This window comes from Borostomias antarcticus, assembly GCF_949987555.1.
Source record: "Borostomias antarcticus genome assembly, chromosome: 21".
Taxonomy (NCBI): Eukaryota; Metazoa; Chordata; class Actinopteri; order Stomiiformes; family Stomiidae; genus Borostomias; species Borostomias antarcticus.
The window spans coordinates 3,239,489-3,260,933 of record NC_140254.1 but is presented as its reverse complement, the minus strand read 5'-3'; the positions used below and the strand labels follow the sequence as shown (position 1 = coordinate 3,260,933).

The window sequence follows — 21,445 nt, the reverse complement described above, 5'->3', positions numbered from 1 at the left end:
TAAACTAATAAAAAAATAAACTCAACTTATGGGTGGTGGTAGTACTGTGAAGATGACTGGAAGTGTGTTTGTACAGTATGGGTATGCCGATACAGTTGACGTGTAGGGTGCTTTAGTTCTCAGAAGTAGGCCTTAGTTTCTTGATGCAAGTTTGTGTAAATATGCCATACCAGGCAAGAAGCCAAATACTAGCATGTTGGATGTGCTGCGGGCATTGTACTGTGTAGTAGCAAATGCCACAAACAGACTGACGGGCACAGCATTACAAATCTTACAAAAGACAGTTTTGAATGATTTAATAATCATTTTTGTTTACAAAATATTATATGAAACATGATGAATTTCAAATTGTCAAACACAAAAAAAAATTCATTACCAACACATTCTTTTCATTCTACTGTGTATTAAATGTGATTCATTTAGTGAGACTCCTCACATTGAATCTAAAGGATAGCATAGGGTAGCTCCGATCGCCCTATCTCCGCAATATAACGCCACCAGATGAGGCAGATGCTGAGGGGTGTTTAAGGGAGAGAATCCTGCTCTCAGAAATGAGCGGTCACCCTGTCAACCTCCAGAAGATCATCCAAGATCTACAAAGAAGAAAAAGAGAAGATGATGTCCATAGATTGTTTTTCCTGGACTGATGAAACTGGCCGTTATCAGAGAAATGTCAACCTGAATACTGTGTAAGCGGTTTCTAATGATGTGTATGTGGCTTCTGTGTGGCTGTCCGAGGGTTCCTGGAACAGGGGGTCACGGCAGGGGGTCACTACGATACCCAGGGAGGGTTCTAGGCAGGGGGTCACTACGATACCCAGGGAGGGTTCTAGGCAGGGGACATGTCTCCCTCTCCATAGATTTACATGCTACATAGGCCAAGGGTGCAAAAACACCAACTGTTTAGATACTTGGGCGCCATGGCAGTGTAGCCTATCTTGGTTGCAAGGCTGTATATTTTGAAACCAGAGAGACAGTTTTGTCTAGAAGGAAGAAGGGGGGTGTGGAACCCCCCCCCTCTCTAAGGGCCAAAACCACTGTTCAGGTTGCATATGCTTTGATCTGAGTCCAGACAGCATACAGACAGGTCAGCTGTACATTAGACTATATGCCATCGTCTTTTGTATGTTAAACCTTCTGTAAATAAACAGCTTTTCATTGTCGCTCAAATCCCGTGTTGGAGAGATTCATTTGGAATACACCTGGAAAAGGGACACTGGGCTGTGTGGTATTTTCTGAGATTGGGGGCCGTCTTTTATTGTAATCAAAACACAACGCAGAGCTTAAGAAGGACAATAATAAAAAGACAACGAAAGTCAACAAGAGTAAGGATTTCAGTCATAACTGCTTGGCTTAAGTTAACTCGGCAAAGGTTATCATTACTGAAGATATAAACTTTACGGGTCTACATGTTCTATTTTGCTGTCCGTGTCAGTGGGGGCTGTACTCACTATGTCTGAGGTGGTACCGATCTTCTTAGCCAGCTCACTGCGCTCCATGGTGCTCAGATACAGATACTTGTTGAGGAGCTCTCCATCCAGAATGTTCCGCACTGCATTCTGCAGGGTGCGTCTGTCAGCGTGCAGCATCCTGTAACAAGTGAGACATGCACACAGTCATACCCAAAAAGCTTTAGTTTGGGGTTAGATGTACATCTGTATCCCCTCTAAAAGTCTTATGTTTCAACTAGTGGCTGGTGTAGACAGCCATAATCTCAACCAGAAATATGTAGGGGAATAAATGGTACAGTATCTGTTACTCAGGCTAGGAGTGCTCTAGCGCGCTACGTCAGATGTATGGGCAAACCCCCACCTGAATGACTTGGGGTTCAAGCCAGCGTGGTGAGGCAGCATGGTGTTGAGAGCATTCTGCAACATGAGCAGCCGACGGTAAGTCTTCTCCTGCATGGGTAGGAGCAGTCCAATCCCTCCATCCAGTGTGGCTGTGACGAGGAGGGAATCCCTGTTAATCCTCAGTTCATCCTTTACACCTACTGAGATGTCAGCTTTAATAAATAGATGGAGTGGTCGACTGAGACAGTCAGCCCTGGTGTGGGAGTGGGTTCAGCTCCTACCGAACCAGGTGATGTGTTTATTGTCCCAGGTCAGGGACTTCTTAGCGGCCGAGTCCAGCGCCCCCCTGCAGGGCATCCTCCAGAAGGCGTTGACGTTGGCGCCGACGTTGAAATCAGCGCGCCTCAGTAGCCGCATGCCCCCGAAGCTCTCTTTGGCTGTGGAGTGAATAAGTATGCCACATTTCAAAGCGCTGACGACAAACACTTGCATTTGAGTTTCGGTGAATGGACTTTCCAACAACTGCACAGGTTTACTCTAACACCAACCTTCCGGTAAATACATGTAAACTGACAGGTTCTTGTCTCGGTCTGACACTGGAATAGAGAGGAGAAATGTTAATGTTGAGAGGTCATGACTTTCTAAATGATTTGAAAAGAGAAAAAATCAATTGTTCGGTTTTATCCAGAGTGTAACTTTACCCAGGAATCCGAGCTGGTTGTTATCGACCATGAATTCGACACTGTACACCTCCAACGGCTTTGCATCCTGTGCCCAAAATCAAAGAAATAAATTGTTCCATGAGATTGAAGTAGCATTACTTCCTGCAGCCGGGTTTTCTTGAAGATAAATTCAACAAACACCTGGACTCCCACAGGAGCCACATGGAAGAACAAAGACAACCAAGAACACTAAGCAGGGCTGTACAGTTAGATCAGTGAGCAGCAGTCTACATGTACCTAGGCCCACCAAGAATAATGCTTATCTTCTCTACATTTTGATTCTATTCTTTTATCGTTTAGTGTAAATGTCTTTTTATACATTCTTTTTAAATCATGTTTCATTGTATCTGAAAATGTCTTTAAACATGTTTTGATGTGAAGCACATTTAGTGGCCCTCGTATATGAAATGCTATATAAATAAAGCAGCCTTGCCTATCATTTGCCTAGCATTGTCATGATCTGTAAAACAAAAGGGGACAAAGATCTAATCTTCCCATCATTTTACCTGTCAGGGCAAGTTTTATTTGTCTGCTGTAAAGCTAAGTATCTGGGACATGTCATCACAGATCAAATGTCTGATGATGATGACTTGTATAGACAGCGCCGAATGTTATATGCACAAGCGAACATGTTGGTTAGGAAATTCCACTGGTGCTCAGACAATGTCAAGATAAGCCTGTTTAGAGCGTACTGTACTCCTCTCTACACTGCTCCCTTGTGGATAAAGTTTAAAAAGGCTAGCATCCATAAGCTTAAGGTTGCCTATAATGACTGCATGCGTATATTGCTTAAAAAGCCAAGGTGGTGCAGTGCAAGTGAACTGTTTTGTAGTGCAGGTGTCAATACGTTTCATGCCCTGTTGAGGAATCTGATGTACAAATTTATATGCCGACTGAATGGTTCTCAGAATTCCATTATTGTGCTGCTGTCAAATCCTGGTTTCGGTGCTGTGAGACACCAGTCACCTATGTGGAAACACTGGTATTGTTGCCTTTTTTAATTTTTGTTGTATGTGTTTTGTAATGGACCATGAGTCTGCATAATAAAAGTTGATTGATTGATTTGAACACTATGCTTTGGACCTCTCTGATACCTCTTGTGACACTAGCCTCTGTAGCCCTATGTAGGGCCCTGGTGATGCATCCAATCCCACTGTGCTTCAATGAAAGCTTGAAATGTTAAGCTTCCACCTGGTTAATGGGCACATGAAAAAGGATTGCACCTAATTGAATGCTGGGATGGGAGATTTTGACAAAATGCACCCTTACTGTGGATCCTTGCACCGACTTCTTATAAAACATGGTTCCCTGCCTCTGTTGCCCAATGCCTTTCTGTGACACTGTTTAACTATAATACTCTTGTGTTCCACTCCACATGGGACCATGTGCTACGTATGCAGTTGAGTCTGGGCTGGGTTGGGCCGGGCTGTGTCGTACCCTGCTGACGAGGGACAGGGTCTTGCTCTCTGGCTGGTAGCGCAGCAGGGAGATGCTCTTCATCAGGTCGGCGGCCAGGATGAAGTTCTTGATGCTGAACATCTGATGGATGTGGAGCTGGGTGTCGATGAAGGCCATGCCCGTCAGGTCGTTGTCCTTCAGGCTCCACAGGAAGATCTAGGCATATGCGCAGACGGACACACACACGGACGGACACACGTACCCAAAAAATATATTTTCAATGTAAATAGGCAAGATAAAAGAAGAGAAGCAGACTTAAATAAGAATGGGCTACGGCATACAGTGACAAGGAGCCGTCACCTTCTGTCCGATGGCAGAGACCAGATATCCGCTGCAGTGACAAAGAGCTGTGACCGGTCCCTTCTGCTCCTTCTCATACAGGACCTTGAACTTGTTCTTGGTGAGCGGCTGACCGGGCTCCGGCACCACCTCGATCACGTCCAGGATCAGGATCTGGAGGAGAACACACGGACGGGTCAGATCAGGAAGGGGAAGGATGTGTGCTCCATGCGGAAACTTTGACCCGTGTGTTGGGAACTCACCCGGCCTCTACAGGTGACCTCCTCTCCCTGCATCAGACAGGTCCCTGCTGCGATGTAGCCCTTCAGCCCAGAGACCGTCTCCTGGCTCTTCAACGCCACCGTCTTCATACACGTCACGTGCTCCCACTCCTCCAGGTCAATCCTGACGCAAGCACATTTTAGGTCAGAACCAGCGGCTGCAGTGTCTCCATTCAGTAACAGGGAATGGAGAAACTTCAGTGAGGAGGCGTTTGTAGCTAATGTGATTTCTGTGTGAAAATATTCTATTGCCATATCTATTGTACCCATAGACATGGTAGCCAGTAGTAGTAGTAGTAGTAGTAGTCGTCGTAGTAGTATAATATCAGCATCAGATGTTACCGTGTGTTGGGGATGGCCTCCCAGCTGACGGGGGAGATGAGCTGGATGGAGAACTTCTCCTGCTGGGGGTTGATGTAGCGCTCGTCTGGGGGAGGAGAGAGAGTACAGTCAGTCACACACTCCTTAAAGTGGCAATCTCAAGAATTTCTGTTTCATTGTTTTTGGCTTTTGGCAATAAGCGGTAATTGCAGGCGTTCTTTTCAAAACCAAACGGCGTCGCTTGAGTTTTTTTTCAGAGTTCATTTTAAAACGATCATTTTTAAACCAAACACGACACACCAATCACATCACCTGTGCACTGCTAATGAATACTACGCGGGAATGTCTTTCATCAACGGAGAATAGGCTGAATCATTACCATGTTACCTCAATCGGTGTGAGCGGACAAACGGACATTTATTTACATGAAAATCCTCGAGATACTTTCAACTCCAAACTCCCATACACGACATACTGTCAGAGCAGTGCTACTACACAAGAGTACAACACTAGATGCAATATTCCACTAAAAGTAGTAAAGGGGCATGTGTGTGTCACCTCTTTCTATGGTCTCAAACTCCTTCTCCTCTCCGGTCATCCTGGGGATGCGAGAGCAGAGCTCTTTCACGCTGGTGCACACAGCGTAGACCTGAGAGGCATGTCAGAGTCAAAGCAACACACAACTCAGATCACATCAAAGACCTCAACTCTTTTAAAGTTCCTCTATTGACTTTTTTTTTTCCCCTGAAGAAAACTACTTTCATCTCTGCCTTTGAAACAGTTTTGTTTTGCTATTAATCTAGGGGATAAAAGGCTACACCCAGCCTAAATATAACAAACACAGGTGTGAGTCCACCGATCACAATTCAATTCCCTCAAAACAGCCACCCTGTGTCTTCAGTATTTAGGCCTTTGTAGAGAGGCCTACACCCTGCAGTATGATGCGAGAGTGGGGGACATAGAGGTGGTCTTACCTTGGACTCCACATGGTAGGACACGTAGTGAACAGTACACCTCAGAGGGATCTTCCTGACTGGCCAGGGGGCGTCGTACGACAGGTAGGTGGGCAGAACACTGATCCTCAGCTCGCCCTGTGACCACACACACACACACACACACACACACACACACACACACACACACACACACACACACACACACACACACACACACACACACACACACACACACACACACACACACACACACACACACACACACACACACACACACACACACACACACACACACACACACACACACACACACACACACACACACACACACACACACACACACACACACATTAAATCTCTAGCTTCACGTGAGGGACAGGTATGTTGTCTGTGCTAAGTGTTGCCTGTGCACCTGCTTGTTGAAGTAGAGGAAGCCTTTAGGGCAGTTGATATTGTGGAAAGGGGAGAAGGACTCGATGGGCCCATCGATGGTCATGGGGTGGAGCCTCATGGCCCCCCTGGAGGTCACTAGCATCCAGTGAGGAGAGGGTCCGCAAATAAACACCTGACATAAACAACACAAAAAAGAAGACTTGAGTGGACACAAATGTGAGTGTGTGTTTTAAGATGGGTAGGACTCATGGCTTTAGTGGCCGTTCTATAAGATGAAAACACTCTCTTTCTTACCCCCGAGTACCCAGAAATGTCCTTGAAGTATCTGAACCTGGCAACGCGACCTTTGACCCCGGAGCCTTCTTCACTGGGGCCGCCCTCTGTCTTCTTGTCTTTCTTTAACTTCGGTTTCTTCTCCCGGTAGTTAATGTTGTGGGGCATCTGAGCGAAGCAGGAAATAAGCGCTTAGGGAACCTTCTGGAGGTGGAATGGTTGACTTGACTGGCTAAGTTTCAGTGGCCTGTCTTACCTTCTTGAAGCGCACTTTCAGGTTTTGAGCCTGCTGATCGTATGGGAAGGCCTCGTAGATCAGAAGCTCCTGATCAACATGGACCTGGGAAAAAGAGGCAAAACAAACATATTCTATTCTGGTCGTCATAAATTCTAGTCGGACAGTCCTCATTGAAGACCTGAGAAAACTCAAGCGCCATCAGGTGAAACCTCACCAACAGATATGGCCTGCAGCGATTGTTGCCAAGTGATACCAGGGCCACTTCTTTGACCAATGGGATCTCTCCCTGTCGAGTCACTTCCTCTTTTTTACCCTCCCCTTGAGTTGCTGACTGGCCAGCAGAGCTGTCAACCAACACTCTCTGACCAACCGGGAAGTTCTTCACCAGGAACACCAGTCGCCAATCAGGGAGCTGGTAGATCTAGAAAATATTTACGAATATGTATTAATTAACATCTCTACATAGTATAACTTGTGGCGTTCGACAACAGTACCACTAGCTTCGCTGTACCTCCATCACGCCATTCTCCCTGACTATCATGCACCAGTGGGTGGGCTCCGCTCTGCCTGAGCCCCCCTCTGCACCAGAGAGGCCGCCGGCCCCGGCGTAGCGGCTGGCTTCATCCCTCATGGGGTTGGTGCCAGAGTCTCCGTACAGCATCTCCTCCTCATCGTCCAACATATTACTGCACATGAAGAGAGAATGTCAGGACAGGGACGCCTCGAACCAATACACAGGCAGACGCGTTGAAAACACAAGCTATGGAGAATGGTGACTGCTCCTAAAGGTCGTCGCGTGGGTTCTGTCTTTGGCTGGTCCTACCCGAGGTCCTGGATGATGGTCTCCGTCTCCGATTGGCTCCTGGCTACGGCGTCCTCCTTGGTGGCGCAGCTCGCCTTGTTCGCTGTGGTGAACATGCCGCTGACGTCGCGGTACGCACACAGCGTGATCACACGTGATTGCTGGAGGGGAGTTGGGAGCAATCACTGGTCAGTCACTACTTGACCATGTCACAAGATCAGTTTGTCAAGACTTAGTTGAATGAGACACCCTAAAATCTTTTGCAGTGCTTTCCAAGGCGTCACGTGTTTAGGGCTATTCAGTGGTTGGTGGTGTAATGTCTGTAGAGGTCCAAGGTTCAAAGCCATGTCTCACCGTGGGGATCTGAGGTTTCTGCAGGGCCAGCCGGTGAGTCTTTCCCATGTAGGAGTCGCTCTTCAGCACAAACATGGTGACCACTCCCTCTGCTGTCATGATGACTACGTAGGGGTCCGCCACGGAGCACTGCACAATGGGAGAGCCCAGGTCCACAGGGATGAAGTGCAGCTGGGTGACTGAAAGAGGGGCAAGTCAGTGAATGTGTGTGTCAGAGAAATAGGGGGCCACTGATCAGAATATCTTTTCTCTTTCAATATATGACAGATTTCCCTACCTCCTTCCAGCAGTCGGATGCCCATGGGGGAGACCTGGATGATGTATTTGTTGTCGCCGATGTTCCCCGCAAACACTGTGGGTCCCTGCGTGGCGAAGCCGCTGGTGTCCAGCTCCATGATCTCCTGACCCGTCTGCAGGATCTAGCGGATCACACGGGAAGATTCACAACGTCAACAACAACAACAGATCCCAAAGGAGATCAAACCACAGAGTCTTGCATGGGGCTGAGGGGTGGGGTGAAACGGTGTGTGTGTGTATGTGTGTGTGTACCATTGTAGAGTCTTCTCTGCTCAGAATCAGGAAGCCATGCTTCTTTTTGTCATCCTCCACTACAGGCTCCGTCTTCTCTTCTTCCTCCTCCTCTTCCCCCTCTTGATTCTCATCCTTGTCTTCCTCTGGGGTCTCTGTCCCACCCTCACCCTTGGCCTCTTTAGGAGGCTGAATGGGATTGACACCGAGAAAAAGAGTGTTCTCTACATTTCCGGACAACGCAGAAACGTCGAGATGAAAATCTGAAATCATTCGGCAGGGCTAGAGAAACGTCTGCGCTGTACCTTGTCCTCCTTCACTTCAGGAGAGATGACTGTCCACATGTCATGGCACCCAGGCAGCTCGAAGGTGGTCACCACCTGAGGTCTTATACTTCTCTGGGGAGGGGAGGTGGAGACGGAGGGAAATCAAGCATTTCAACAGAGATAGCTAGTAATGGCTGGAGAAATATGGATGAATCACCAAAGAAATAATTTGACCGATCAAGTCTTGGTTTATGATGTTTGATGAACACAATGTTTCAATGGCGCGCATAAAATACAGGACTGTGGTGAGTGGGAGAGGCAGTAAGCCCATGTGCATGTGTGTGTATGTGTCTGGGGTGTTTACAGGCTACTCCATTGATCTCTGAGGCAGCCCTGGTAAACCCAGAGTTCAGTTCACTGTAGCACCGTCACTGGACCTATGGCAGACGTGCCTCACCACCACAGGTCTTAGGACAGCGCAGCCGGCAGTTACCCTCTCTCTCACACACACAGTCATAGTTTTTACCTGAAGTACTGACAGCGCGCCGTTCTTCCCATAGCCAGAACACACCACAACTTCCAGGTCAGGCTCAGGGTTGCTCTGAAACTGTGTGTAGAGCACAATCAGGGAAAATACATGGACACCATAAATAGGGCAGGAGGACAACGGTCTGTGACCTTGACTTTGGAAGAAAGGTCAAGTTACTGTACCTCTTCTGAAAGGAAGGCAGGCTCCCCCATGGACGCGTTGGCACAAGGGCCGATGTTCAGTATGCTGTCACACACCTGTACACCAACACAGCAAGAACGTTAATTCATATCTGATATTCTACAGAAATGGGTGGAGGAAAGGATGGAGAGGCATACGAGACATGCATTATTCATGGTACTGATGGGGTCCTTAAGAGCTTCACCTCAAAAGAGTAGGTGGCCAGCTGTGTGCCTGACTGGGCCTCACTACCATACACCTCGATCTCATCCACTTCATCTGGGCCCTTGCCAGCTGTTGAAGAGAAAGTGTGATATATCATGGTTATTATCTCAATTAGTGGAACACAGATACTGTGGAAGAAACAGAGTGATATATCAAAGCGACTGTCAACATGCCTGTCCAGTTTGTAGAAGAATCCATCCGCTTCTTTTTACTGGGTGGTTCCTCCTGGAATGGTTAGAAACATTTAGCTTACCAGCGTTCCTTGTTTAAAGGGGTGAAAGTGGCATTATTAACCTGGACTCAATCCAATTTAAGACATCAACATCATCAATGACAAGTGTCATATTTTGATCCTTAGTCAAGTTCAACAAGCAGCCAAAACAGCTTTACTGTATACTGTAGGATGAACAGACCCTTCTGAATTAGATCAAGATGACAGCTATTCAGTAGGACCGCCTGCTGCATGTGTTACTGAGAGCAATAGCAAAAGAATCATTAATACCAAGACTCACACTAACCGGTTTCTCCGTGTCCTTCTCTTTCTCCTTGTCCTGCTTCTCCTTGCCCTCTTCGGGCAGGGCCTCCTGCGGCTTCTCTGTGTATTTCAGGAGCAGGGAGTTCCCCAACCGGGAGCCCAGGAACAGGTAGCCAGGCTCCAGAGTCGTCATCTGGGGACGCAGAAACAGACAGTGGTAAGAGGAGCAGGAGAGAGGATCCTCTAGGCCTTGGTGCATACTCCATGGTCAAATCACCTAGCATATCCATGCACTCTAGACAGCCAAGTGCTCTTTGTGGGGGTACGGGTCTGACTGTGAGCTCTCATTGACGCAGTATGCCGCTCTTATGCTTCCTGCCACCCTCTCACTCTCCCTCCCTCCTCTCCTCCCTCTCTCTCTCTCTGGGAGTGTGTTCTGCTATAAAGTGTCAAGTAAGGTATGATGTCAGCACATCCTCTGAAGTGTGTGTGTGTGTGTGTGTGTGGGGGGGGGGGGGGGGGGTGATTTATAGTGCATTAGGACTGCAGCCAGGCTGCAGCCAGGCTGACCAGCTCTCAGGGTGGGGAACAGCCTACGTCAACAGGCCACCTTTGCTGACTCACTGCTCTGGCTGTCACTTACACAGGTGGTCAAGACGCTGGCAGCAGCCTTGTCGAAGTGAAACGCCCGCACGCTCCTCATACCGTCCGTTATGAGGGTCAGCACGTAGCTGCAGACAGGGGGAAAAGAAACCCATTGGGTACAGGGTCATGTCTATACGTATTCTAATGTCCCTAGAGGACAGAAAGACACACTGACATAAGAAAATTAGTTTGATTTGTGACAAGTTGGTGTCCCTGGTAAAAAAAAAAAAAAAAAGGCAGTACCGGAAAAGGTATATAATATAATTTACAAGGTCACATAGTGCAGTTAGGGACGATGTCATGTGTCAGCTGTGGCCCCACTCACATCTCTCCTCCTTTTAAAGAGATGACCATCTTATCGGTGCCGATGAAGGTGGCCTGCGAACAATCCAGGGAGATCCTCACTTCATCCTGTACGCCTGGAAGGACAAGATACATGATAAAGGCCGTTTCAGACGAGGAGCGATATCCGCGCATTGTAATTAATTTCCAATGAGAGAGGCGAGCGGACAATTGCTGACAACGCGACAAGAGCTGAATTGTAGTCAGCTTTCCCTGCTGCGCGCAGGACGTGTGCGTCCCCCGCTGATCCGAGCGAGAACGCAGGCGGAATATGCACTGTGTAAAATCCACTCAGCCAAGAGTGGTAGAAGTGTGTGTGTGTGTGTGTGTGTGTGCAATAATACTTACGCAGGGGGAAGGCGGTGGTTCCATTCGTTTGACTGTTGAGTGACACTCCATAGGGAGGAACACTCTGGTTGAGGTAGAGCAATGTATTCACAGCAAACACTACCACACCACCTGTAGACAACATAGGATGAGTATCATCCAATCACCCGGCATGAAATATTCACGTCGATAATAAACCTGTCATGCGGTGGATCTAGTGAAACACTGCGCTCACCGATAGGCTTGGGCACAGCCATGACCTGGGTGCAGTCAAAGGGCAGGTTGCTGAGGGACCAGATGACCGGGTGAACCTTCTGCATGATGTTGAGAGAGATGGCCACGATGCTGCAGGTGTCTTGCCTCACAGCCACCCGCCTGGAGGGACGACAGTGCGGAGCAACAGAGATAAAGAGTCAAGACTCAAGAGATGGTATTAGTCAGTCTAGTATATACTGAATCAGTAGTGTCCTGAGACAAGCAGGGGGACAGGTGCTGTAATAGTGAACTGACCCAGGCCATGTCTGGTTAGGCTCATACAGAATGAGCAGTGTGGGCTCATAGTAGCCATGAAGGAACTTCATGTCGACGATGTTCAGCAGCTTCTCATCCAGCTCGCGCACATCAATGATGTAGCTGGGCAGAAAGCTGGACTTTGGCCTGCATGGGATGTAACAGTGAGTGATGATGATAAACGGTTCTGTGGAAAAATACTTAATGAATTCTTATTAGAAGAGACGTTTCTGGCACAGAAATCTAACACCAAAATATCACAAAACTGCAGACTGTAGTCAGACACAATCAATGTGTACATACCCTTCAACTACCCCTTCTGATTCATCTGTCAGCGTGTCCTTTCTGAATGGCAACACAACTAGCTGGGTGCCATAAACTAGCATTACAGCACAGCGGTTTTCTGGGTCCACGCGGACAATGGGAATATGGACATTCTGGACAAACCCATCCTGGGAATTAAAAAAGAAGCATTGCATTGACTTGTGGTAAATTACTACCGATGCCAAACAGTTTGTTACTTAAAATGCCGGGAGTTCGCATTCCGAGTTCAGCTTACCCTCAGCTCCGGCTCCTCAAAGAAGTGCAGCGAGAGTGTCTTCAGATCATGTGTTCCTGGATCATACTCTACAACTGACAACTAGAAAAAACAAAAAGCAATTGAAAATGCACTTTAAGAGTATTGAGTACAACCAGGCTTGTTGCAACTATTACATCCATTCATAAATGTATCTAAACCATGACTTGCTAGGTGGGCAGTACCTTGGCATCTTTGAAGCTGAGCAGGAGAGCATCTCTGTTGGCCCCAACTAGCTGCACACTGGCCATTGACATGACGTTGCCGAACAAGGAGAAGGAGGCCACTTGCTCCAACTTTTCCTTGCGAGACTTGACATCTACAGAGGTAAGGAGTCAGAGAGCTGTTAAAATGACAAACATATATGTTCACCAAGCAAATAAACCTGGCATTATAACATGACTAACTTGACATGCGGTTTTGACCATACCTGGAGACTTTTCAGTCTTTGGAGTGTTCTGAAACGATAGAGAACAGAACACAATAATGCTCACAACGTTAGCATACAAACAGCCTCTGTGGAAAATGAATTCAATGGGGAATCTAAAAATGTGAATGAGCTTCTTCACCTCCACATCGTGAATGATCCTGTAGATGTAGAGCTGAGATGTTCCTGCGACAACCAGGTTTTCCTCGTCGTTGGATATAAAGTTGCAGTAGACGGAGAACTCTAGTGCAGTGGGGGTGTGGGCTTGTCGGTACACGGCATACATCATGCACGGATGCCCTTACTGTACCTTGCGAAATAGAAGAGGTGGTGTACAATTTACCACAATGGTAGTAGATTCAAGAGAAACATTAAACAGGGAGCATAAACATAAACTTTTGGTAAACAAGACATTTCGCATACAGCAGCAACTTAAAGATCTGACATAACCTAGCGATATAGACTACACCGAGGGATCAACCGTTACTCAAATGAATGATTCATGAAAACTAGCTACGTTAGCTAGCACTGGCTAGTTTAGTTAGTAGTTACTACGTTAGCTAGCTAAATAGTTAGTGAACAATGGGTGGATTTTATATATTTGCTTAGCCCATGTATCCACAGATACCTAGCCAGTAACGTTGCTGACTCGCAGCGTGTAGTGCTAGCTGTGTTTAGCGAGCTAGCCTAGCATGCTATGGTGCCCGAGCATCGGTGTGCTAGCGCAGCTTCATCTTAGCAAATACGATATCCTCTGAATTTACCTAAAGTGAAATAGTTGCAAGTGTTTCCAGATTGGGTATTCCCTTTGTCTCCCTTATGACTTGCTACCGCACCATTCTTTCAATGTGTTTTGGTCTATACTGTTTTGCCTTTCTTTCATTCAGTTGTTCCGCGTTGCCGTTCAGAGCGGACGTGCCTGAATTACATTCGGCCAGAAACAAGAGGCGAGGCCACAGCGTTCCTAGGCAACAAACATCCTCCTCATCAAGTCCTCACACCCCTCCGGTCCCCCCAACAGTTTCACGCACACTAGTGTGCTCCTTCCACAGCAGATCCCTGGCGAGCACGTCAGATAGTGATGTAAACAGTTTCACGCACACTAGTGTGCTCCTTCCACAGCAGATCCCTGGCGAGCACGTCAGATAGTGATGTAAACAGTTTCACGCACACTAGTGTGCTCCTTCCACAGCAGATCCCTGGCGAGCACGTCAGATAGTGATGTAAAAAGTATGTCTGTATTCCTCTGTTTTAACGCTTCTTAATAAGGCTCTTAGCCCGTATTACAGTTGGTGATCACCATGAGCCATGAAGTATGAGATACAACATTGGGTGTAAAATAAATCTTTGTTTAGGACTACAGTATGATCACATTTGAACAAAAAAAACACTGTTGATCTATCCGTGGAGACATTTGCACTGCATACAGCAGCCTATGTAAGTTTTTTAAAACAAAACTTTGAACACAAATGAGTGCACACCACTGTTCAACTGTGTCACTGATGCATCCTGCTGCTTCAGTCTAGTGAGGTGCATGCCATATACTATTACTGTCCTGATGTGTTAAGATGCTTTGCAATCTGTTAAACTGGGGATACGGTTGCTGCATTAGGGGGGAAATACAATCAAGATATAGTATTGGTAGCCCTTTTCAAATATCTCAATTCACATTCATTATCAGTACAAAATTACTGTTCATATAAAAATTAAAAGTACAACAAAACAATATAGCTTCTTTACAACAATAAAGCACATTTATGCCTTCTTTGGTTATATCCATCCACAAGTTCATTCCATCAGCGGTGAATTTTCTGACATGTAATAAGATATTCTGGGAAGGCCTGTGTGTCATTGAAGATGACAAACAATGAGGGTTTGTTGGGGTCATCTGTCACACTGTTGTATCTGAGGGGAATGTCCAAACTCTCCTTCAGAGGGGCTGTCTTCATCTCATGACTGCCCTTGGTGAAGTCCCCTGTCAGCACTTTGGCTACAAACACAAACTTGTGTCCATCTGCATTTGGGGGTGAGTACTGGTCCTGGAGAGACAGGGCAGATTCCACAGCAAAGTAGACCCCTTGACCATACACAGTGGCTGCATGGAGAAAGCAGAACAAAAGAGCAAGTTATTACAACCATTACCATTTCGTTATATGTAATAACTACAGCATCCTAAGTAACAATGCAATTCAAAGAGCATACCATTCTTTCCACAGAAGCTTCTGTTGAATCCATGAATGCATATCTCCTTTGTGCTTTTGTCACTTGTGCCATGGAACAGCGTCTGTTCGACTTCCGGTTCAGTGGCACTTTGTGATATGCTAGCTTTCTTTAGCCTGTACTGATTGTACAGCAGTCTATTCATGAGCTTCTCCACCTGGAAAATTACATTTGCATTAGAAAGCCTGCTAATGACAGACCATCTTGATACAATAGGAGATTGTAGAACAGGTTTTTTGCAATTCATATTACTGACCAACCTTTATGATTCTTATTTTGTTGTGGGATTTTTGTATGCTGTCATAGAACTCTTTCACAACATCCTGGAATTCATCAGATGCTTCATTCAATCTGGATGCTTCAGGCATGTTAGACAGTAGGCTGTAATCCTCCTCTGTTGAAAATAATACAATAGATTCAAAAACACAAGCATTCTGTTTGTGAATGCAATTATAATAGAGAATAAGTATCACTATATGCCAAATTCACTTTACCTGGTAAATCTTTAAATAAATCCCCTGAACTCAGCATTTTCCTTGAGATTGGTACAGATTTACCAGAGGCAACATTGCACTCTAGCATTTTCTCAAAGTTGATGATGTGAGGCTGATTGTCCAACAAGATGTCAATACTTTTCTGTTTCATCTTCCAGGCATTCTCCATGCACACCGTCACATCGGGAGCATAAGGCTTCGTCGTCGATGTCGCCTGGTCAAGCCACACCCACTGCACCGTCCTCAGAATGTCAGCGTCTGAGGTTGAGTTGGAGATCCTCTTCAGCAGCAGCTTCATGTCAGGCAGGGCCTCGTTCACATAGTCCCTGAACCCAGAGATGGTGGCTGTTGTGCCCTGAATCTTGATCTCCACCGCGTGCTTCCTCTTGATGACATCCACACACCTCTTGTGGAACTCTGACAAGCTCGTCAAGCCCTTATGCTCCAGTTTCTCCTCAACCTGCCTCAGGGTCACCTTTTTCCCTAGTGCGATGTCCACTCTGATGAGGTCACAGGAATAACCCGCAAACACAAAGATTTGGGATGTGTTAGCCGCCTTGATAGTGTCCTGGAGTGACATGAAGACGGCCTGATTCAGCTGGGAGATCTCTGGGGCTGGAGTGACAGCAGGGCCATCATGGTGGACCATCTTCTTGGACAGCTCCAGGACTTTCTGCAGCATTTCCTCTTCTTCGTCGGCCAGAGATCTCTTGGTCGTCTCCATGGAAAACTGGATGGCTAGAGAGAGCTGGGCTTCTTCGTTGCTGTACAGATTAGTGGCATGGCCCAGGTTTCCATCATTGACCAGGAGAGGCCCATCAGCGCCCTGCTCTCCGTCAGCTGAGGGCTGCAGAGTGTCCAACAACTCTACCTCATTGCTGGACTCTGTGCCCTGGTCTGACGGACTGAGAACCATGAGTTCACCAGCTGTGTACAGATCCTCTTCCTCCATGTCGGTGGATCTGTTCTGTTCACTGGCTTGTCCTGAGGCCACGCTCTCATCCAGGGCAGAGAAAAGTTTATTTGCCTCCACTATTAGACCTGTAATGAGTACATGATGTTAGGGATGCAAATTTCCCCAAGAGATTCATAAAGTTGGAATTTAAATTAAATTAAAAATAAAATTGAAATACTTCTTAGAATAAAACACACTATGAGAAACAAGCTTTTTAAAATGTATTATCCCTGTCAGGAGCACTAACATTGTTGAAATTCGTATCAGTCTGACCTATCACAGATGTTGAGTCCTTTATAGAACCATCCAAAGGAACTCTATCGAAGTTTTGATGGGATGCCATCTTCCATGCAGCTTCAAAGATGTCCTGTCCAAAGATAACAATGCTATAACCCTATAACCCACTGCTCGTATCACAATTATAAAATGCAGTCATTAAGAACAAGTCTGTGAATATACAGCACTAACACATCATTGCAAGATTAACTGTAAAGCATTAAGGCCACCATACGCGCTTGTTGACATGTACGCATTGTTAAAAAGCAAGTATATTGAACGCTTTACAGGTCTGGTAGCAATAACAAAGTGAACAGTATAGATTACAATATCATAGCATGAACTACTATCATGTAGAAAAGACCATCATAGATACCTCATTCAGAGGTTCCCAGTGCACCTTCTCCAGGCTGATGTAGACCTGGAACTTGGCCGTCATCTCGCCCAGGATGCTGGTGCCCTCCTCCTGGATCAGGAAGCGGGCCACGCCAGGCTGGTTTACCGTGATGGTTCTGGTGTACACGGAGGAGACCACGTCTCGCAGCACCTCGTCCGCCATCTGGCAGGCCCCTGTGTTGCCATGGATCTGCCAATCACATTTATAAGAATGACAGAGGGCTGGAAACGGTACACAAGACCTCTAGACCTATAGGTAAGATACAGTATTAACAAAGAAATGAAAGTAAATTATATTTAAGAAAGTTATATTTCGGCAACTTATTCTGAAACACGTACTCTTAGACCACAGACATCCCCGGCCTCCAGTGGATATATAGACACTTGGTCCATGTCAGCCAGCAGCTGATGGCGATGGATCTGGATGTATTTCAGCATGCCCAGCTCCATAGGGATGACAGTCTCCCTCTCAATGGGTGTGCTAAGGAACTTCACGATTTTTGTCTGCTTCTCGTCCTCCATGCCTTTAAGAGTCAGAATGTTAATCTGGCCGCCTCTCTCTGACACCTTGGCCGAGCAGCAGCTCAGAGACTCGAGGAACACAGACCACTCTTGGGAGTATAGCATACACTCGTAAGTTTTATCTATCGGTATGTTGAACTCAGATATTAGAGATTTCAACAAGCTACACGTCTGGCTTACTAAGCTCAGAGACAGCGATATTACCGTGACAATATGGTCCGTTACAGTGTAAATACAGGGCGTGTCCTGATCTTTCAGGATCTGCTGCAGCCTGTCCTTCACTTCCTCGTCTCCAAGGAACTGGGCTTTCTGCAAGTCGAAGGTCAAATGGGCCTGAGCAATACCGCCAAGAAACTCCAGAACGGTGCTCCTCAGCAGGTCCAGGACAGGCTTTTCAGGCCCAGAGATGTGCACACCATTGTCTTCGATTTGGATGTTGAACCCTGGGTGGGCTTGCTGGAGGTCTAGTGCCCGGGAACTGATCCGGAACAAGTCGAGCTTCACCGGATCTGGGACAAGGATGTGGGTGGAGAGCGGCTCCACCTCCTCTGTGAAGACCTCCATGATCTCATCCTCTCCTCCCTCCTGCTCTGAAGGGGGAGGTACAGGCTCCAAGGCAGTCTGATGGGATGTCTGGTCACTGGCACTGGCGACTATGGGAGAACCGAGATGTAACTGACCAGCACTGTCCCTCCTCTGTATGTTTCCGGCTATAGAGGGGCTACTGTCTAATGTTCTGTTTAAAGAGCTCTGAGATGACAAGCTCTCCTCAGGTTGGAGGAAGGCAAAGTAAGGCTTCACAGTCAACTCACAGTCCTCCAGTTTGTGTGGTAGTTTCAGGACATGCTCCACGGCTGTTAAAAAGTAGTAATAATAAAACAACATTAGTCTTGTTTAAATGCATTTCCGCGATAACTGAAAATAAAACTGTATTTTAAGAATAAAATCATGTAATAGGCTTTGTGTTTTCTCATGTACACACAGTGATATACAGTATAGTCTCAAAACTGCAACAGGAAGAGCTTCACGTACATTCAAAGTCTTCAAAGGAAACTCTGGCTGTCCCATCTGCCATCAGGGTGACCTCCTTCACCTCTCCCCCTCCTCCACGCTTGCTCTCGAAGTATAGAGTGAGTATGTCCTTGTTGATGCTAGGGTGAAGGTTAGCAACTAGGATGGAGTCTGTTTGATCAATCTGTTCCAGAGTGATCCTGCACTCATCCAATGACTTCTTAGAGATCTTCACACTAATTTGTTGAAAATCTGTGGACGCAAACACGGTTAATTAAAAAAAAAATGTACAGGCTAATTTTACATTCTCACATATTTCATACAAATTATAAATACATAGGGGGAAATTAAACATCCATCAAACCTTTAGAGAAAGGCTGATGCAAGCGGATGAGGACCAAGTGTCTCCCAAGTCTCTCCAGGCTGTAGTCATCCACTTCCATTCCTAACATATTCTCCACGTAGAGCTCCATGATGTCCATACTAGTGGTGGGGTTGACCCCACACAGCAGCAACCTGCCAGGGTCCTTGAAGGCTGGTTTTCTCACCGTCAGTTCAACATTACACAGAACATGGGGTCGCTTGGACAGAACCCTTGCTGCAGCTGCAACAAATAACAACAGTATAAATAGAAGCTTTTTTTTTTTTTTTTATCACTCACTATTACCATCACTCACTATCACTATCTTCCAAACTAGCCCGTGAGTACAGATGAACCAGTTTTTACCTTCTGCTTCCTCAAATACCAGCAATGCCCTGCTTTCCACTTTCTCCAATGAAATAAGGGAGCCCCCACCAGAGCGCCTCTTGTTGGTGAAGTATAGGGTCAACAGCTCCTCGTCTACTCCTTCAGGAACTCCAAGCACCTCCACTGTCTTCACCTCTTGGTTTTCAACAGACATTCTGCCAGACAGCAGGCAAGAACATCAAAGGTGATCCAGTGCCGACTTACAGAACACAGCACAAGCTAATAGAATGCCTGTCGTAACACAAGAACCATGCCACCCATTTCCACCTGAGCTCGTCCGAATGAGGTGTAGCCAATTTAGGCCAATAATGTCTGTGCTTCAACATAAATTAAAGTAGTGTGAGTTTAAAAGAGCCTAACCAACTTTATTTAGCTAGATTTGAAATCATTATCGAATTCGAGGAAATAGAAACTGAAAGCTGGCCTAGAAGCGAGCACCAATGCTGAACCATTTGCACGAAAAATAAAAAATAACTACAACTACATTACCCCGAGGAAAATGTAATCACGTCCCGGTAGCGTAAATGTCGGGCAGAAATAAATATTAACAAACACACTTTTCGGGGAATTTACCTGAGCTAGGCTACGATGCAGCTCAAACAATGACGCACGGATTGTTTTCACTGCTGCAGACCAGACAAGCCTACTTCCTGGTTGTGCTGCATAGGCACCAGCTGGCGGCGTAGTTAAGCACACGGCAGGGATAAACCAAGCAATCAAGCAAGGCGTCATATCAATAGGCTATCCTTTATTTTATACAACGGTTAGTTCTGGTCATGGATGTATAGTTGCTTGGCAACCCATTTGTTAGGGGAACTATTTTGCTCGGCGGAATTGAGGGAATGATGCTTTGTTTTGAATAAATGTTAATATTTTACATTGCTGTGTGTTTATTTTACACTAATAGCTGCTGTTGTATAAAAGCAATACACTGGCAAAGACCATGTGTCTCTAGCCCACTCTGAGGCCAAGTTGTGGGGTTGTGGCGTGGATAGTGGTGTGATGGCGAGACTCCGCCCCCTCAGGTTAGAGTCAGTCACGGACAGTGTAGCCCTCTCTGGGCCACCCACTGGCAAAGACCGTGTGTCTCTAGCCCACTCAGGGGCCGAGTTGTGGGGTAGTGGCGTGGATAGTGGCGTGATGGCGAGACTCCGCCCCCTCAGGTTAGAGTCAGTCGCGGACAGTGTATCCCTCTCTGGGCCATCCTCCACACCCACTAGTGAAGGCTGTGTGTCTCTAGCCCACTCTGAGGCTGAGTTGTGGGGTCGTGGCGTGGATAGTGGTGTGCTGGCCAGACTCCGCCCCCTCGGGTCAGAGCCAGTCAGGAACAGTGTAGTTCTCTCTGGGCCACCCTGCTGCACCCACCGGGGAAGACCGTGTGTCTCTAGCCCACTCAGGGGCCGAGTTGTGGGGTTCGTGGCGTGGATAGTGGCGTGATGGCGAGACTCTGCCCCCCCCAGTTGTGGCTCACTTCCGTTGTGTTGTGGCTCACTTCCGCTGTGTTGTGGCCGGTTTGTGTTGTGTTGTGGCCGGTTTGTGTTGTGTTGTTGCCGATTTGTGTTGTGTTGTGGCCGGTTTGTGTTGCGTTGTTGCCTTTTTGATGCATTGTCACTTTTTTTTTGATGCGTTGTCACTTTTTTTGATGTGTTGTGTTGTGGCACTTCAGGGCCACCGTAATTGAGGCACTAGAGTACAAACATATTATGCAGCTCTTTTTATTGACTTGTCAAAGGCGTTTGACATAGTTGACCATTTCATCTTGGCAGATAGACTCCACAAGTTTGGCTTATCTGATCAGGCTGTAAACTGTTTCTCAAATTACCTCTAGGTAGAACACAATGCGTCCAGTCTTCTGGGTCTTCTTCCTCCTTTCTTCCTGTTTTAAAGGGCATGTCTCAGGTTCTATACTGGGACCACTCCAT

The 21,445-nt window shown here is 46.7% G+C and overlaps 2 protein-coding genes across 4 annotated transcripts; both read right to left on the bottom strand.

Annotated features, from left to right (window-relative positions):
• Positions 1-420: 420 nt before the first annotated feature.
• cpsf1 (cleavage and polyadenylation specific factor 1) lies at positions 421-13,782 on the bottom strand. Of its 3 annotated transcripts, none has more exons than XM_084454900.1 (38): positions 13,666-13,782; positions 13,044-13,205; positions 12,905-12,932; positions 12,660-12,793; positions 12,457-12,537; positions 12,201-12,349; positions 11,898-12,044; positions 11,623-11,762; positions 11,409-11,519; positions 11,044-11,137; positions 10,717-10,804; positions 10,111-10,266; positions 9,772-9,823; positions 9,579-9,667; positions 9,376-9,450; positions 9,191-9,271; positions 8,704-8,796; positions 8,420-8,587; positions 8,148-8,289; positions 7,871-8,049; positions 7,538-7,677; positions 7,226-7,400; positions 6,929-7,135; positions 6,733-6,816; positions 6,498-6,644; positions 6,223-6,375; positions 5,829-5,945; positions 5,413-5,503; positions 4,876-4,960; positions 4,516-4,657; positions 4,274-4,426; positions 3,953-4,129; positions 2,495-2,561; positions 2,342-2,389; positions 2,075-2,230; positions 1,813-1,942; positions 1,452-1,590; positions 421-593 (listed from the first exon to the last, which is right to left on the bottom strand). In XM_084454900.1, the coding sequence occupies exons 2-38, from the start codon at positions 13,188-13,190 to the stop codon at positions 546-548; spliced, it is 4,413 nt and encodes a 1,470-aa protein (XP_084311026.1). In that variant the 5' UTR covers positions 13,191-13,205; positions 13,666-13,782; the 3' UTR covers positions 421-545. The 3 variants fall into 3 exon arrangements, with proteins under 3 accessions (XP_084311026.1, XP_084311025.1, XP_084311027.1); XM_084454899.1 differs by having other exon boundaries at positions 13,044-13,211; positions 13,666-13,754; XM_084454901.1 differs by having other exon boundaries at positions 10,117-10,266; positions 13,044-13,211; positions 13,666-13,754.
• Positions 13,783-14,245: 463 nt separating this feature from the next.
• parp10 (poly(ADP-ribose) polymerase family member 10) lies at positions 14,246-20,142 on the bottom strand. The gene is made up of 11 exons (XM_084455734.1): positions 20,097-20,142; positions 19,503-19,678; positions 19,140-19,379; positions 18,797-19,027; positions 17,582-18,618; positions 17,223-17,432; positions 16,844-16,937; positions 15,616-16,656; positions 15,382-15,515; positions 15,104-15,278; positions 14,246-14,996 (listed from the first exon to the last, which is right to left on the bottom strand). Exons 2-11 carry the CDS (start codon positions 19,675-19,677, stop codon positions 14,698-14,700), a joined length of 3,636 nt encoding a protein of 1,211 aa, XP_084311860.1. The 5' UTR covers position 19,678; positions 20,097-20,142; the 3' UTR covers positions 14,246-14,697.
• Positions 20,143-21,445: the final 1,303 nt, after the last annotated feature.

Coding starts and splice junctions, on each gene's coding strand:
- cpsf1 (XM_084454900.1), bottom strand. CDS start 13,190: ATGATGTATGCCGTGTACCGACAAGCCCACACCCCCACTGCACTAGAG. Junction 6,817..6,928: donor GCTGCAGGCCATATCTGTTG/GTGAGGTTTCAC, acceptor TCTTTTTCCCAG/GTCCATGTTGATCAGGAGCT. Junction 4,427..4,515: donor AGGTCACCTGTAGAGGCCGG/GTGAGTTCCCAA, acceptor GTTCTCCTCCAG/ATCCTGATCCTGGACGTGAT.
- parp10 (XM_084455734.1), bottom strand. CDS start 19,677: ATGTCTGTTGAAAACCAAGAGGTGAAGACAGTGGAGGTGCTTGGAGTT. Junction 17,433..17,581: donor GGGATGTCTGTGGTCTAAGA/GTACGTGTTTCA, acceptor TGTGATTGGCAG/ATCCATGGCAACACAGGGGC. Junction 15,516..15,615: donor TTTATTTAAAGATTTACCAG/GTAAAGTGAATT, acceptor TATTTTCAACAG/AGGAGGATTACAGCCTACTG.